We start from the raw sequence: 18,793 nt of genomic DNA on the forward strand, positions 1-18,793 counted from the left end.
AAGTCTGAAACCACTGTTGGCAGGTTGTCTGTTTCAGGAGATTCTAGGGAAGAGCATTTCCTTGCTTTTCTGGCTTACAGAGACCACCTGTGTTCCTTGGTTCATAGCCCCTTTCCCCATCTTCAGAGGCTGCAGTGTAACATCTTCAAATCTCTTTCACTCTGACCCCCTGCCTGTGTTTATTTTTGATTGATTGTTAAAGACAAGGTCTTGCCCTGTCGCCAGGCTGGAATGCAGTGGTGTGATCATGGCTCACTGCAGCCTCAAATTCCCAGGCTCAAGAGATCCTCCCAACACAGCCTCCCAAGTAAGTAGCTGGGACTACAGGTGTGCTCCCCCACACCTGGCTAATATTTTTTTTTTTACTTTTTGTAGAGATGGGGTCTCCCTATGTTGCCCAGGCTGGTCGGGAACGCCTGGCCTCAAGCAATCCTCCCGCCTTGGCCTCCTAAAGTGCTGGGATTACAGATGTGTACCCCTGCACCTGGTCCCTCCTGCTGCTTTCTTATAAGGACCCTTTTGATGACACTGAGCCCACGGGATCATCCAGGATTCTCTTCCCAGCTCAAGGTTCTTAACTAAATCATGCCTGCAGAGTCCCCACTGCCATGGAAAGTAACAGTCACAGGTGTCAGGGATCGGACGTGGCCATCTTTGGGAGGTGCGATTCTGTCTACCACACTTACTTGCTCAGTTAAGGCCCCGTGGCTCATAACTGGCAGAGCCAGGAATGGAACACCAGACTTTGGAGCTTGTTGTGACTGCACCGCCACTGCCATAGCCACATCCCCGTGAAAATGGCCACTTATGGCTGCTTAGTAAAACGCCAGCTCTCGTCTGCCCACACAGCTGGAGGAGTTAAAGGATCGTGCGGCGGACAGCAGCGTCATCCAGCCCTGCCGATGACTCACTGAGGAAGTGGGCCATGCATTCAGCTCTTAGTTGCTTTCTTCAAAAAGGATTAAAACCTTTGTTCCAGAGGTGTTTGGGGATTTAGCGTTGATAGAAAATACCGTGTTATTTTGCAGGGGAAACAGCCCTAAAGAAGGAAGGTAATCATATAATTATCTTGATTTAATCACTCTTGACTGTAACCCCACGTCTGTCCTACTTTTCAACAAGCATTCGCTGACTGCTTGCAGTACGTTTGCCATGGTGCTGGGCTTACTGAACCACCCTGCAAGGAAAACAAACGACATCTCTAGCTTACAGATAAAGAAACTGAGGCACGGAGAGGGAGGCAAACACTGCTGATCATTTGCCCGGAGTCATCAGCTAATAAACGTCAAAAGCAGGATTTGAACGGCAAGTTCAGGGCCACCGGCTCCCACCTGGCCCTTTGTAATGTGACTTGCTCTGCAGCCCCAGGATGTTGACACACACAGTGGGATCTGAATATAAAAAGGCAGAGACTGAAACACTGGAACATTCCAGTTCGCTCCGAAAAAGGAGAAGAGCCCTGCGGCTTTTGCAACCCCTTCTGAAATCGCTTGCCTGGATCCCCACGTCAGGGCGCAGCTGAACACCCACCTCAGCCCTTCCCGCGTTCAAAACTTGACTGGAAGAAGGGCCTTGTCAATTCCTCTCAATTCCTACTGCTCCCCTCCCTCTGCTGACCTCTTATCATTGCCAAGACCCTTTCCTTACACTCAGGTATTGCTAGGTTTCCACGGGCATTAACAGTGGAGTCATCTTTCTGTTGACTTTTAGAATCCTTACAGTTTGGAGGCCAGGTGCGTGGTTCACGCCTGTAATCCCAGCACTTTGGGAGGCCAAGGTGAGTGGATCATTTGAGGTCAGGAGTTTGAGACCAGCGTGGCCAATGTGGCGAAACCCCATCTCTACTGAAAATACAAAAATTAGGCAGCCATGGTGGCACACGCTTGTAATTCCAGCTACTTGGGAGGCTGAGGCACGATAATCCCTAGAACTCGGGAGGCAGAAGCTGCAGTGAACTGAGATAGTGCCACTACACTCCAGCCTGGGTGACAGAGCAAGACTCCATCTGAAAAAAAAAAAAAGTTTGAAACTATCTTGGAATAAAAATGTACATACATATTTTTTTGCTCTGTGTGGATAAGGGGTTGGGAAATAGAGGAAAGATCTCTGAGGCCATAAGGAAGCTGTGTGTGTAGCTGAAGCTGCCGAGGCCATAGGTGCCTGTGTGAAGACACGGAACAGAGTCAGACCCTTGCTTCCTGCCAGGTGAGGGGAGCTTGGAGACCTGATGCCTCCAGGGTTTATTACTCTGCAGTGTTAAGCCCTTGAGCATTCAGTCAGTGGCCCTGAGTAAATCAACATCCCAGGACAAGGGCAGGTGCTATTAGAGGAGTAAGCATGTTTCGGAGCTTGGAGGATGAGGAATAGAATGGAGGGATCTACTTTGAGCATTTCCTCTGCCTATTTGTTGTGTCTGGGAGAGATGCCGAGGAGGAGGAACACAGGTTGAGTCGGCATGGCTAATGCAGGGTGGTCCTTAACTTCAACACCTGCAGAGCCCCTTTTGTCATGTAAGGTGACATACTCCCAGGTTTCAGGACTTGAACACAGATATCTTTGGAAATTGGGGGCAGCAACAGAGACAGGGTTGGACCCGCTGAACTTTACTCCCTATCTAAACCGGTGTCTCCTACCTGGGACACGAGACCCCCAGGTGCCCATGGCCTCGTCTTCAGGGGGACCTGTGACCCTTTTAAAAGTGTAGGTTGGGGGAGCCCCTATAGGTTGAAAAATGCGCTTTCATGGAGCAGATTTTTTTTTTCTGAGACAGAGTCTCACTCTGTTGCCAGGCTGGAGTATAGTGGCGTGATCTCAGCTCACTGCAACCTCTGCCTCCCAGGTTCAAGTAATTCTGCTGCCTCAGCCTCCCGAGTAGCTGGGACTACAGGCACGCACCACTATGCCCAGCTAATTTTTTCTTTTTTTTTTTTTTTTTTTTTAGTAGAGACAGGGTTTCACCATGTTGGCCAGGATGGTCTTGATCTCTTGACCTCGTGATCTGCCTGCCTCCGCCTCCCAAAGTTCAGATTCTCTTAAGGAGATGTTTCTTCTGTGGCTTCAGAGGAGGCACAGCCGAGCTGAGCAGGACGGGGCTACTGTCTCCATTACACAAGCAAAAAGGCCTCCAGACTAATTCCTGGAGATGTGGAAAGCCAATTTGCAGGCTCTTACGTTGTCTGTCTAGGACATATGGAACCTTCTTGATGCAAAAGAATGGCCTCCCCTTTTCCTGGAGCACAATCCCAGCACCTGGCTGGATGTGCACGCCCTGGCTCGTAGGTCTGTCCCTGGCCAGCTCTGAATCCTGCATTCTACACTCCATGGGAGTGACTGCCGATGCAACCTGCTTGTGCCGCCTCCAAGGTGACACTTGGAAGACTGGAATAGTTAGAATACAGTACGGCCTCTCAAAACCATAGTGTCCAGCTTTCCTGGATCACAAAATCAATTGGGCAGTTCCATCTGCCAGCCCTTCCCCTCTGCCTGTCAGCCATGGTGCAGATGTCATCAAGAACATTAGTATTGGAGGCCAGGCACAGTGGCTCATCCCTGTAATCCCACTTTGGGAGGCCAAGTCAGGAGGATTGCTTGGGGCCAGGAGTTTAAGACCAGCCTGGGCAACATAGTGAGACCCCATGTCTATTAAAATATTTTTTTTTTGTCAGGGCATGGTGACTCATGCCTGAATCTCAGCACTTTGGGAGGCCGAGGTGGGTGGATCACTGGAAGTCAAGAGTTCAAGACCAGCCTGGCCAACATGGTGAAACACCATTGCTACTAAAAATACAAAATTAGCTGGGTGTGGTGGTGCATGCCTCTAAGCCCAGTTACTCAGGAGGCTGAGGCAGGAGAATTGCTTGCACCTGGGAGGCAGAGGTTGCAGTGAGCCAAGATCACACCACTGCACTCCAGCCTGGGCAACAGAATAGGACTCTATCTCAAAAAATATATATATATATATGTGTGTGTATATATATATATATGATATATCATTTATATATAATAGATGATATGTCATATATATCATGATATATATATATAATATCTCATATATAATATATATGATATATATTTTTTAATTAGCTAGGCGTGGTGGCATATATCTGTAGTCCAGCTACTCAGGAGGCTGAGGCATGAGATCACGAGCCCAGGAGTTTGTGGCCAAAGTGAACTATGATCGTACTGCTGCCCTCCAGCCTGGGGAACAGAGTGACAGAGTGAGGCACTCAGGAAAAAAAAAAAAAATGCCAGATGCCAGTATATGCTAAACAGCCCAAGATGCCAGCATCCAGAGTATGTATATTCCTTGTGTGGATGCTGGAGCTGGGGCCACCTGGCACAGGGACCTCAGGCTCTGTGCCAACCCTCATCCACAGCAACTGCAGGCTGTGGAGCCGGGTATGCCCTTGCTGTAGAGGACCTGAAACACCCGCCAGGTTCTCTTGGAGACACAGTTATATCAATAAAAGGAGTAAAGTTTGAGCTGTATTTATTTTAGGGTGGCTTTTAATTTGGTTTAATCAGAATTACTCATAAATTAATTACATTCTGCTATTCAGTTAAATGCTCTCAGCCACGGAGCCAGCTTCGCTGCGCAATGAATGCCGTCCACCGTAATTACAGGGCACTTTGTCAGCATTTAATCAGCGGTACTTATTAATGTGGCACTGATATGTGGTAGCCAGCCCCACGCTATCCATCATGGGTGAGCAGCCAGCACAGATTTGGACACCACTGCTCTCTGTCCCATTAGCCAGCCCCTGGGCTTTCAGGCTAAGCATCATGCTCACTTTTCACTAAATGGACACTCTCTTCCATTCAGTCCCATTTCTATCATTGTCCACTTAAACACTCATAAGCTTTTGAACTTCAGTCCAGAACGGCTGAGCAGGGCCTGACCACTTCTCCCAGTGACTGTGAAATCCCAAGAGACTGGACCGTGATCGGACGTCGTGGCATGGCGTGCATGTGTAAGAGAATTTTATATTCAACACAGCGTAGGACCCAGAGAACACAGAAGTGAGCTTTAGGTTTTCTTTGGCTTACTGAATACTTTTGGAGATTCTTCTATTCCTGAAAGCTCTTCCAGTGAAAGCTATCTTGTGTTGGCAAAATAGATCTGATGGTGTCCTTTCTCTGTCTTTGCAGCCTCTACGGCAGACACATGCAGGCCAACCCAGAACCACCGAAGAAGAATAATGACAAATCGAAAAAGATCAGCCGGAAACCCCTGGCAGCCAAGAACAGATAAGGAAGGGATTGGCATCGGCTGGCCCTCCAGCACCTTCTCTCTCCAACACTTCATTCTCTCTTGCTCTGTCTCTCAAACACAATGCGTGTGTGGCCTTTTTTATTTTTCTTTTCACTCTCTAATGCCTCCCACCTTACCTTTTAGATTCTTTTGCTAGGTGGGAGATTGTTATAAGGTCTTTAAACCATTTCCATTTGTTTCTTTAAAATTACCAAAAGCAGGGAACAAAGCTCTTATTCAACTGCAAATTCCATAGTGGGCTCAGGCTTTTCTTGAATAGAAATCACAAGGTTGCTTATTATCAAAAGAATAATTAAAATCATGTAACCATTTAAATGTCACTGTTACACTTTTCACTCTTTCTGTTGATTCACATAACTCATTATTTTGCTTTATTAAAAGTCTTCTTTCAACACCGAGATATGTTAATTTAACTTACAAATGATTTTAATAAAATCTTGAGTTTGTATCACATGTTACTTATTGACTCAGAATAAAAGAGCAGTCTGATCTTGGGGTATAACACATTTTCATTTACTTTTCTCCCCCAAAATCATCTTGTCCAATTTTATTGGTTATACATGATAAACTTTTCATGAAAGAAATGCAAAATTAAATCACAGTTCGTTTCTTCTCACATTAATTTGTCAAGTTTTTTTTTTTCTTTGAAGACTTTCTAAATTAGGAAGCAGAAAAACAAATCTCTAGGAGATTCTGCCAAAGGATTTTGGAAAGTAGCATTCCTTCGCCGAAGAAATGGTGATTTCTGCCAGGGGCTGGTAGACAAGAACTGTGAAAGGGAGAGAGAAAAAACCTCAACTGTGTTTTTTGTCACAGCAGAAAATCTGCTCACATCAAAGCATTCTTCTAAGTGAATTCGATGCCGAGTAAGTTGTGTAAATGTGCACACGCTACACCACACCCAGGGCGGAAACCACAGTCGCAGAGTCGTTAAACAATCAATTGTTTAACATCTGTGATAGGCAGCTTTCCTTAACAGTGATACCTATGAAAATGAAAATAAATGCAAGCTGAGGTTTTGTGCTCACTGAAAGGGCTGCCAACCCCAGAAGGCCGACACAAAAAAATGGTATCTGAAGATAGATACACCGTCTTTTCAAATGGCCTGGGAGAGGGGGCCTACCCTTCTCTGCTGTGTCCTTTCAGCTTCCCAGTTGAGCTCCTAAGACCAGGACCCATTGGGGCATATAATAAGCCAGAAATCAAAATCAAACAAACAAGTTCTGAGTTAATTAGGAAACAGACTTTGCATTTCAATCAGAGAGGCCACAGAGCAAGGTCTAAACTTCCAGCTTCTAGACAAATTCCTGTTAGAACACTTCACTTAACTGTGGGAAGCGGCTTCCCCAGGTGCCATCCCCTGTTTAGGGATAGAGTTGATATCATTTTTATAGGTGCCATGTTTGCCTCTGCCTGAATTTTTCTAATTGACTTTTGAGCTTTTGAGATTGCAGGAGGGAGAGCAAGGCCTCTGCGGTTGTGGATAGGAAAGACTTAACCTAAAATTAAACCAGCAAGAAAGCATTAGTAAGAATCTAACAATATGAAGGGCTCTTATGAGTCATTTTTTTCAAAAGATGAAAACTCCAGAAACGTACAGGAATGAAATACCTCCCAGAAGCATGAAGCAATCATCGAAGACTCACTGGTAATATTTTTAAAAAGTATACAAATCAAAGCAAAAATAAGCCATGTGTAACAAAGAGAAATGTGCAAACATTTTTTAAGGCAGTGCTAAGTGCAGGAGGAGTAACATGAAATAAACATTCTTTCACACGGCTACGGGGAATATAAATTTCGCTCCAGAAAGGCCGAAGCGGTTTGACGGTAGGTGGCAAAACCTTAAGATTGTGTACTCAGGCCCAGAATTTTTATTTATGGGAATGCATCCTGAGGAAATTATCAGAGATCCCCACAAACTGCAATGTTTAGGAATTGTGCGTATAGCATTGTATACACAAGAAAAACAGAGAAAACCCTGATGCCTGTCAGTGGAAAAGGGGTTCAATGAATTATGGTGTATCTGCATGAGGCTTTTATGACATTAAAAATTGTTGAACAACGGCCAGGCACAGTGGCTCACGCCTGTAATTCTAACACTTTGGGAGGCCAAGGTGGGAAGATTGCCTGAGCTCAGGAGTTCGAGACCAGCCTGGGCAACACGGTGAAACCCCGTCTCTACTAAAATACAAAAAATTAGCAGGGGGTGGCAGCATGCGCCTGTAGTCCCAGCCGCTCAGGAGGCTGAGCCAGGAGAATTGACTGAACCCAGGAGGCAGAGGTTGCAGTCAGCTGAGATTGCGCCACTGCACTCCAGCCTGGGCAACAGAGCAAGATTCCAAGAAAAAAAAATTGTTCAACAATAAGGGCAAAGGGAGAGAATCATAACATCTGATTAAACAGAAAAAGCAAGATTTTTAAAACTAACTATATAAGGATGGTCCCAGCTCTGTCAAAAGGAAGCTGTGTTTGTAATATGTATGCATAAAAAATTAAATAGAGATGAACACAATTTTAAGGCAGATAAATTATCTCTGTATTGTGAACTAAGACTTTCTAGAATTTTATACTTATTCTGTAAATTTTTTCTAATGAATACATATACTTTTGTAATCAGAAAATATTAAATACATGTATTTTTCTAAATGAAATTGGTATGTCATGGTATATTATGCAATCCAGGAAATATATATTTAAGCTCAAGGCATAATATAAAATGTCGGGAGAGTTTTTTTCTCTTTTTGTTACCAAAATGGGTTTCACGTCTCTTCCTACAGTTTTTAGTTATTTGATATCTGGATCAGCAAACAAAATATCCAAAGTTTGAAAGGTGGCCCCTTTTGTTTTTTTGAGACCGAGTCTCTCTCTGTCACCCAGACTGAAATGCAATAGCGTGATCACAGCCCACCACAACCTCCGCCTCCCAGGTTCAAGTGATTCTCCTGTCTCAGCCTCCCGAGTAGCTGGGATTCAGGTGCCCACCACCACGCCCAATTAATTTTTGTATTTTTAGTAGAGACGGGGGTTTCACCATGTTGGCCAGGCTGGTCTCGAACTCCTGGCCTCAGGTGATCCATCTGCTCCCCTCGGCCTCCCAAAATGCTGAAATTACAGGCATGAGCCACTGCGCCCGGCTGAAAGGTGGCCTTTTCACAAAGATAATCTAAGTTTTTTAGCCCAGTGATGAAATCAGCTGTCCCCATTGATGCCTTGCAGTCCGGTCTTCCAAGTGCTAAGGGCCCAAGTGGGAAGCCGTGCATATTTTTTTATTCCTCATTTGAAACTTCTTCTCCAGGGTTCCTCCCCTTTATATAAAACACTGGCCTTCCCCACGTGGCTAGGTATCTTCAAGATGTTATGCAAAATACTTTCATGCACATAATCACATATGGTTTGTCTAAGAGCCTTGTGGGATAGGCAAGGCAGGTTATTTATTTGAGAATAAACTGTATAATGGTTCTCAGATCCAGGAGAGAAGTGTTTCTCTTTATTTGCTGGAGGTGATATAATGTTTATTAGGAGTCTTTTTTTTTTTTTTTTTCAATTAAGGTAGGAGCAAGTAGAAAAAGTGGATGGGCCATTTGGCCACAGAACCACTTCTCTAAGCTTTGTACCGCCCTTATAATCTGTGGAACCCAGGTTGGGAAATACTCTGTGGGACAAAGCAACAGGCCCCCAGTCACATCAGGTTCGCCCTTTGGAATAGAAGCGACTTGTACACCACTCTGCAGAAGTGAATCTTCAGTTTGATAAACTTAAATATAGAAGAGAAAATCCTGTGACTGCAGAGCACCAGGTTGTCCCAATCATTGTGTCCATATTCACGGAAAACACAAGTTGCCCCATCCATGTTTTTATCCTGTACTTTTACTTCCTTCTATAGACTCCGTACACAACACTTGTTTGTTGCCTCGAATTGCAAAGTTAAGTCACTAATAGTTCAGTTTCTAATAAAGCTTCGTAGTCATAATACCCCACAAGAATCATGTTAGAAAATCCTCTAGGCTCTACCTGCAAAACATAACCCGAACTGAAGACTCACACCATCTTCTTCCACACTGGCCCAGGTCACCCTGCCCTCTTGCCTGTTCCACTCTGGTATCCTCTGGTGGGGCTCCTTCTTTTGCTCTTGCACTGAGATCTCCATGCAACAGAGCAAATCTTTATATGCTGACATCACATCAGGACGCTCTTCTGCCCACAGTCTTCCAGTGAAGTCCCCTTGTCTCTTTCACTCAGAATGAAAGCCTAGGTTACCAGGGTCTAGGGCCCCCCCACTCGTCCAGGTTCTTCCCCCTTCAAGACTTTTGTGCAGGTGATCGTTTTCTAGAATGTTCTGCCAAATGTATACCTATAACTCCTTCATCAACTTCAAATCTTGGTTAAACAGTCACTTTCTCAACAGAGCCTCCCCTGATTACCCTGCTTTAAATTTGCAATTTATTTTGTCTGTCACGTGCCTCCCACCCCCAGTGAAGTAGAGGTTCCTCCAGGAAAAGGGTCAGCCAACTACAGCTCAGAGGCACCCAGAAGCCAAACCCAGCCCACGCCTGTTTTTGTAAATAAAGTTGTGGGAACACAGCCATCCACATTCATTTACTTAAGGTCTGTGGCTGCTTTTTTCTTTTCCTTTTTTTTTTTTTTTTTTAATTTTGGAGAGGGAGTCTCCCTCTCTTGCTCAGGCTGGAATGCAGTGACACAGTCTCAGCTCACTGCAACCTCCACCTCCAGGGTTCAAGTGGTTCTCATGCCTTAGCCTCCCATGATTACAGGTGTGCACCGCCAGACCCGACTACTTTTTGCGTTTTTAACAGAGACGGCGTTTTGTCATGTTAGCCAGGCTTGTCTCGAACTCCTGGCCTCAAGTGACCCATCTGCCTCAGCCTCCCAAATTGCCGGGATTACAGGCATGAGCCACCATGCCAAGCCAGTCTGTGGCTGTTTTTATGTGACCACAACAGAGCTGACTGGCTGACACAGAGACCCTATGGCTCACAAAGCAAAAGGCTTCTCCTATCTGGCCCTTTCCAGAGACACTTCTGCTGATTATTGTATCAGCTGTTACATCCCCAGCACCCAGAATGGTGCCTTGTATACAACAGGGGCTCAATAATTATTTAATTGAATAGACTACAAATTGGATACTTGTGATTTGGGTGATATAAAGCTAATATTAAGGTAGAGGGAAGGGAAAAAATCCTAGACATTCCTTTTATTACTTCGTCATTCAAGGCTACTTTATCAAAGCTGAATTCTCCTAAGGCAAAAAAAAATCTATGAATATTATTACAGGTGAGAATTTATGCAACCCTGTAAGAGTTCAAACCTTTACCTGGATGTTTGGTTTTCCTTATAATTACCCAATTGTTTCATACTTGACCATTTAGCCTTCCTCAAACCACCATCAATTTCTTCAGTAACAAAACCAGAAAGGCCTGGCACCCCAATTTACCTGTGTGAACCCAGAAGGGTTCGTGTCACAGGCAAAATCCAAACTGCCCTTGTCAATGTGAGTCAATTCAGATGTTTAGAAGCAGCAGAACTGGCAAGTAAAGTGAAAAGTCTCTGTTCTCTGGAGATTTTGTGACCTAAAATTAGGCATTAACCATTCATGTTTATTATCTCTCCATTTATAGTATTATGTGATCCTACCATATATGGTGTGTCCTTATATTTATAATTGATCTTCCCATCAATAACAGCTTTGGGAGACTCCTGGGCTCTAATACCATGTTTCTGTTAAGACTGCATAAACATTTTGTGTATTACCTCTTTCTTACCACATGCTTATTTTATACACAATAGAATTTGGTGATTTGCCACTGTTAATTTTCCCCCTTAATCTATTTTCTTTTACTGATATTAGCACTCATTGATTGAAGCCTGTTCATGTAACAGGCACTTTGTTTCCTTTCATTCTCACTCAATGGATATCCTCATTTTGTGGGAAATTTGACCTCAGAGAAATTAAGGAACTTCCCGCAAGAGCCCACAGCTGGCAAGTGGCAGAGGAAGGATGGAAAAGAACATGCATTTGACTGTAAAACTAATGTCTTTCCTCAATCCCACAGCACACTCTGCTGTCAATCAAGACTCCCTTGGCCTATCCAAAAGGCAGCAATTTTCCTTCCCATGAAGGAAGTTTCTGCTTTTGAGCTCCTGAAGTGTTCATTTTATTAACACATTCAAGTTACTGCATGATGACAGCTTTACCCCATTTCTATAAATGACAGAAACCTTTGGTTTCTGCTGTCTCTTTCCTCATGCTTGGTCAGGTGACAGCATCTCTCTGATGGTTCAGTGATGGATTGACCAAAGCGGATAAGCCTCACTTCTGAGAATAACTTTGTCCTTTCCCCGTCTCATCCAGAAATTCATTTCCAACACTGTCCTATCAATGAACTATTTTACTCCAAAAGGGATTCCCTCATATGACCCACCCAAAGAGCAGCGCTTCCTGAAATAGGTAGAAAGTGGCTTTGGGTTTCGTTTTGAAGCAGGTTTGGGGTGGCGTCATCAGACCACCTGGAGATTTTGTTTTTAGTCATTCAATCAGAGACTGAGGGCTGGGTGAGGTGGCTCACATCTGTCATCATAGCACTTTGGGAGACCACGGTGGGAGTATCGCTTGAACTCAGAAGTTAGAGACCAGCCTGGACAACATAGTGAAACGCTGTCCCTACAAAAAAAATTTTTTTAGCCAGATGTGGTGGCACAGGCCTGTGGTCCCAGCTACTCAGGAAGCTGAGGTGGGAGAATCACCTCAGCCTGGAGATCAAAACTGCAGTGAGCTGTGATCTTGCCACTGCACTCCAGCCTGGGTGACACAGTGAGACCCTGTCAAGGAAAGGAGAAAGGAAAAAGGAAAGGGAAAGGAAAGGAAAACCAGAGACTGAGGAGAGACCCCATCTCATCCATCCTGGTCTCACAGCTAGTGAGTCCCTGAAACCTTGGACATTCAAACATTAATGCATGCATGTTCCGTTTCCACTGAATATTTCTAATGCCCTACTGACATTTTCCCCTAAGCATTTATACTCCCTCTATAAATGGAGAGACCATGTCCTGTGATGGGATATAAGAGCCAATATCTCTAAGTTTTCAGACCCAGGAATTGGGAGTGAATTAAGCAATCGGGGTTGGATACAAATATAGCATTATCAGAAAAGACTTGTAATTAGAATTGCTCATCTCCAGTTACTTAGGGGATGTGTCAGACCCTCCTTAGAATCAACAAGCCTTCAGTTACATAGCTGACATACACACAGCTCCCTGGGGTCAAGAATTGTGCTGTGCCCCAACATCCACCCCAGGAAGCCTCCCAGTGTCTGCATTCACAGGACCAACTTCATCTGTCTCTGGAGACAGTCTTCTGGATACACCTACTGCCCAGCACACTCTGACACTGCCATTTCCAGTGTACAGATGTTGTCAGCAAAACTGACTCCTTCCTGCCCTAGGAAGAAAGCACTTCCACTGACTAATAGCTGAAAGCAGGGAAAGAAGCACAACCCATTCATAACTCCTCCAGAGCGCCACCCAAAATAGCCCTGCCACACCAGGTGGACAATCTCGCTGTTTGTGTGGGCTGCTGTATTTGTCATTGTGCAATCAGGATTTTAACAAAGAGCCACTTTTGAACTCGCCATGCACAATGCAGCTGCGAAACCAGTATTTCCATTAAGGAAGGCTAGGTCTGAGATGCAGACCATCAAACCATTTAGCAGCTCCAGTGTGAGGTGGAGCTTTGCTGTTGCCGGTTAGGATCAGCAACTGGAAGGATTTGAATGAAAGGCCATAAAGACACGAGGCTAGGCACGATGGCTCATGCCTATAATTCCAGCACTTTGCGAGGCCAAGGTGGGAGGATCTCTTGAGGCCAGGAGTTCGAGACCAGACCAGTCTTGGTAACATAGGGAGACACTGTCGCTACAAAAAAATTCTTTTTTTTTTTTTTTTTTGAGACACAGTCTTGGTCTGTCACCCAGGCTGGGGTACAGTGGGGTGATCTCTGCTCACTACAACCTCTGCCTCCCGGGTTCAAGTGATTCTCCTGCCTCAGCCTCCCAAGCAGCTGGGATTACAGGCATGCGCCACCATACCCAGCTAATTTTTTTGTATTTTTAGTAGAGACGGGGTTTGGCCATGTTGGCCAGGCTGGTCTTGAACCTCTGACCTCAGGTGATCCATGCGCCTTGGCCCCCACAAGGTACTGGGATTACAGGTGTGAGCCACCACCATGCCAGGCCTACAAGAAACATCCTAAAAATTATCCAGGCATGATGGCAAGCACCTATAGTCCTAGCTGCTTGTTTCCTAGGCACACTATATTCAAGTACCACCAACGTGGTGGCTTGTATTCTCTAACATTGCTCTTCACCATGAAGAGCAATTAGCACAAATTGAGTTCACCATTGCACCGATGTTTCATAAACTGTCATAAAATCAGAGCTCTACAAAGACACTAATATGAAATATTTAGAAATAGTCCTTGCAGATGTAGTTAGTGATGTTAACTACATCACTAGGTAGGCTGGGGCTGGAGGATTTCTTGACCCCAGTAGTTCCAACCTGCAACAAGTTATGATCACGCCACTGCCCTCCAGCCTGGGTAACAGAGCAAGACCCTAGCTCAAAAAAAAAAAAAAAATGGTATGAGAAAGTAGTTATTTAAACCTCAGGTGTGTAAAAGATACTGGTGTCCCTGCTGGCTGGCAAGACCCCACAGAGAGTTGGTCACACTTGCCTGCCTTGTACACTGTTCTGGGTTAAAGAGTGTGCCTCAAAGATTCATGTCCACCAGAACTATCAGAATGTGACCTTATTTAGAAATAGTCTTTGCAGATACAGTTAGCCATGTTCAAATGAGGTTATTCTGGATTAGGGTGAGCTCTAAATCCAATGAAGTGTCCTTATGAGAAGGCCGTGTGCCAACACAGGGACATGCAGCGAAGAGGCCATGTGATGAAAGAGGCAGAGATTGGAGGGATACAGTAATAAGCCAAGAGAGCCTAGGACAGCCAGAAACAGGAGAAGCTGGAAGGGGCACGGAAGGGTCCTTCCCTGGAGACTTCAGAGGGATCGTGGTCTTCTTGACACCTTGATTTTTGGACTTCTCACCTCCAGAAATATAAGAGTACACATTTCTGCTAGTTTAAGCCACCACGACATTGGTGGTACTTGGATATAGCACACCTAGGAAACAAATACCGGCACCCAGAATGAGCTCAGAGCAGACGCTGCGACATGAAACGTTGCCTGCAGTGGTTGCCCCTGTACTCAGAACAGGGAAGCCAGAGCAAACCAGGGCTGTCTGGCTCTGCATTCCGTTGTTGGCAGGCGCAGAATTGTGTGTGACCAACTGCCTTGGATGCAGCAAATCAGCCTGGGCAGCGAATCCCCCGAAGTGCCTTGGGGACATTCCCTACCCCAGCCTTGTGTTTCTGGCTCCTCATTTAAGAACCCAAATAGGGCCAGGCGCCGTGTCTCATGCCTGTAATCCCAGCACTTTGTAAGGCCAAGGCGGGCGGATCACCTGAGGTCAGGTGATGGTGATCAGCCTGGCCAACATGGCAAAACCCTGTCTGTACTAAAAATACAAAAATCAGCCACGCATGGTGGCAGGCACTTGTAATCTCAAATGCTTGGGAGGCTGAGGCAGGAGAATCGCTTGAGCCCCAGAGGCGGAGGTTGCAGTGAGCCGAGATTGTGCCATTGCACTCCAGCCTGGGCCACAGAGGGAGACTCTGTCTCAGGAAAACAAAACAAAACCAAACCTGCAAGATTCCTGTTTCATCAGGTAGCTTCTGTTGCTAAAATAAAGTCTAAGAACAGAATTATCTCTTTTGTGGAAAGAAAATCTTTTTGGTTACCTCATTAAAGAACTCTCCTTTCTTTGTAGGAGTTGGGTGACATTCTATAGTCATGTTGATTTTCTGATCCAGAGCTAAAAACAAAGACAAAAAGATTCAATATGAAAAGGATTTTTTTTGTTTTTGTGGTTTTTTTTTTTTTTCCTGAGCTGGCTAAATTATGGGTTTTTTGTTGTTGTTGCCTAGGTAAGGCTTACTCAACACAGTTTTATGAACAGAATGAGAAGCTCTCATCTAATTGCCCCCATGAAAAATTTTCACAATGGGTTTACAATAAGAGCGATTCATGAATTCATTCATCAAAAGACTATTTGTTGAACATATGTGAAATATATGCTTATATATTCACAGATTATCCCAAGAATGAGATCTAAGCAATGTAACAGAGGTTGCATCTGGGGATAGAAAATGAAGACTTATTTTTACTGTATACCCTTTTAAAAAAAGTATCAGTGTGACAATCATCATTGTGATAATCATCAATGTGTATGTATATGAAATATTTAGAATAAAACTTAAGTTTTTAATATGGCAATGGTTTCTCTAAAATATATATATAATACACACACACACACACACACACACATATTTTTCAAGACAGAGTCTTGCTCTGTTGCCCAGGCTGGAGCGCAATGGCATGATCTTGGCTCACTGCAACCTCCATTTCCTGGGTTCAAGCTATTCTCCTGCCTCAGCCTCCCCAGTAGCTGGGATTACAGGGGCGTGCCACCATGCCCAGCTCATTTTTTGTATTTTTAGTAGAGACAGGGTTTCACCATGTTGGCCAACCTGGCCTCGAACTCCTGACCTTGTGATCAACCCACCTCTGCCTCCCAAAGTGCTGGGATTACAGGTGTGAGTGACCACACCCAGCCCTCTAAAATATTTTTAAAATAAATACTTATTGGGTGCTTATTATATGTCTATACTGCACTAATTATGGAACATACATATACTTTTTTTTTTAAACTTTTAGGTTCAGGGGTACATGTGCAGGTTTGTTATATAGGTAAACTCTTGTCACAGGGGTTTGTGGTAGAGATTATTTCATCACCCAGGTACTAAGCCTAGTACCCATTAGTTATTTTTTCTGATCCTCTCCCTCCTCCCACCTCAGGCAGGCCCGAGTGTCTGTGTCTATGTGTTCTCATCATTTAGCTCCCACTTGTAAGTGAGAACATGCTGTATTTGGTTTTCTGTTCCTGCATTAGTTTGCTAAGAATAATGGCCTCCAGCTCCATCCATGTTTGTGCAAAGGACATGATCTCATTCTTTTTCATGGCTGCATAGAATTTGATGGTGTGTATGTACCAGGTTTTCTTTATGCAGTCTTCCACTGATGAACATTTAGGTTGAGTCCATGTCTTCGGCATATAGTTTTCAATGAAGTAGACACAATCTCTGCCCTTATGGAACTTAATAGCCTAGTCTAATGGAAGAAACTATAAACTAATATTCACAAAATAATTGTGTCAATCAAAATTGGATAATTATCTGAAAGAGAAGAATTTGGTACTGTAAGAATGCATAATAAAAGGGACCAAGTAAGATCAGAGCATCATGGAAAACTGTTGAGGGAGTTCTGAGTCATCTGAAATAAAGCAGAAGTTAACTAGACAAGAAGAAGGAAATTGGCGGTACGATGAAGCTCTTCAGCAGAACAGGGGCATGGTCTGTTTCTCTAACTGGAAGAAGGTCAGTATGGCTGGAGCAGAGTGAAGAGGTAGGAAAGATAGAACAGGGACAAGATCTTGCAGGATCTCTATTCATTCAACAAGCATTCACTGGGCACCTACTCCATGCCTCATGCTGTTCCCGGCACCAGCGACACAGCAGTGAACAGACACAGGGCTATTCCAGCCATCTTATGGAGGTTGGATTTGCTTACAAACCCAAAGGGAACCCACTGAAGGATTTGAAGCAGAGAATCCATATGATCCCATGTAGTTATTTAAAAGACCACTTGGGAGAGGTGGAGAATAGATTTATCAGACAGTCTTGGCACAGTAGCCCCTGGGTGATGAGCTGTGTCAGGCCATTTTGCTGCATGGAGACCAAGGTGAACAAGACCAGCATTTATTTTACTGGCCTTAAATAGCAAAATGGCAGCCATTCTCTTCCACAGCAATGGTATATCCATACCCACTTCCATTCTTGTAGAAAACCAAGAACTGGGAAGATAGCATTTAATCTGGTTATTGGTTTTGACTACTAACTTTTTAAAAGGGTAATAAACTTCTTTTCAGCATGAAGACCAATTAGCACAAATTGAGTTCACCACTGCACCAGCATTTAACAAACTGTCACAAAATCAGAGCTCTACAATGACACTATCTGAATCCAGGTACCAAATCATCACACTGAATCAGATAATGACATTCCTGTTATAAGGCAACTTTTATTTTGCCATTTTACCCTTCAAGGGCACTAATACAGCCCTCCTAGCTGCTCATTGATTTCTTTTTCTATACGATTTCTGACTGCAAGAGAACAGAGATCACCAACTTTATACAGATCATATGTACACATTATAATAGAGTTCTTACCACATTTACATTTTTCACATTTTCCCAAGAAATGCTTCCTTGCATATAGTTAGCAACTTATGCCATTATATATGGAGACAAGAGTAGATAGATATAAGTTTCCTACTCAGCCAATTTTGTTTAATCAAAGTTTTGGGAAAAAAAATACTGTCATCATCTTATCCACATCCCCCTCCTCCTCTTATACAAAGATCATAGTCTGAAAACTGGATGTCAGAGAACCTTGAAGGATGTGCTCAGGCAAGGCTTCCAGAGAACATCTTGTTCAGTCCCTTTATTTGGCTGATGAGAAAATAGAAGTACAGAGACAAGTTGAGTGATCCCAGAAATTCAAGAGTCTCACAGCAGATTAGTGGCAAAATAAAGACAAGAATCTGGACATCCAGACATCATTAAAGAATCATCTCAGTAAAATACTAAGAATAGAAAGAAACCAACGAAATGTATGCTAATGTGGTCTATCCTCAGAATTTCATTTTTTTTTTGTTTTCTTTTTGAGACAGGGTCTCACTCTGTCACCCAGGCTGGAGTGCAGTGGCATGATCATGGCTCACAACAGCCTTGACCTTCCGGGCTCAAGCGATTCTACCATCTCAGCCTCCCAAGTAGCTGGGACCCTATGCACGCATGAATCAATCAATCAATCAATGTAATATATATGTATATATGTAATATGTATATATACACACATATATATACACATACACACATATATATATATGTGTATGTGTATATATATACCTCACTCTCCTCATCTGAAAAGAGGGAATGACAGTATCTGTAGCTTTTGTCTCTTTTATGAGGAGTTGAGTGATTTAGGAGATTTGCTATTTGGAGACTGCATGGAGTTACCAACAGCAAAGTGTCAGTAGCCTAAGAACGTGGCATAATGGTTATTGCGCCACAGTGCAAAACACTCAGCCCCACCATTGGATTTGAAAGCAAACACCAGGGGCAAGTCAAGCTGACCCAAAGCCCACATGATAAAAGCCCTGATACCTGAAACGTGATATATCAAGATGTTTATTTGGATAATGTCAGAGACTGATTGAGGTTGGGGTAAAAATACAACCCAGAAGACCAAAACAACCCCCTTTCATTAA

General features: G+C 44.0%; 1 protein-coding gene and 1 long non-coding RNA gene across 2 annotated transcripts in view; one reads left to right on the plus strand and one right to left on the minus strand.

Moving 5' to 3' along the window:
* Window positions 1-5,890, plus strand: part of RSU1 (Ras suppressor protein 1) — a 221,137-nt gene extending 215,247 nt beyond the window's left edge. Inside the window, exon 9 of the mRNA XM_030819247.1 lies at window positions 5,149-5,890. Within this exon, the coding sequence (XP_030675107.1) occupies window positions 5,149-5,251 (103 nt within the window). The 3' untranslated portion in view covers window positions 5,252-5,890. The remainder of the gene's footprint in view (window positions 1-5,148) is intronic.
* On the minus strand, window positions 1,097-10,171 carry LOC115836730. Its single transcript, XR_004031758.1, has 3 exons — window positions 10,069-10,171; window positions 7,843-7,847; window positions 1,097-1,107 (listed from the first exon to the last, which is right to left on the minus strand). It is a non-coding gene; the product is annotated as an uncharacterized LOC115836730 (long non-coding RNA).
* Between the last annotated feature and the right edge of the window lie 8,622 nt (window positions 10,172-18,793).

This window comes from Nomascus leucogenys, chromosome 9 (assembly GCF_006542625.1).
Source record: "Nomascus leucogenys isolate Asia chromosome 9, Asia_NLE_v1, whole genome shotgun sequence".
In the NCBI taxonomy this organism is placed as follows: domain Eukaryota; kingdom Metazoa; phylum Chordata; class Mammalia; order Primates; family Hylobatidae; genus Nomascus; species Nomascus leucogenys.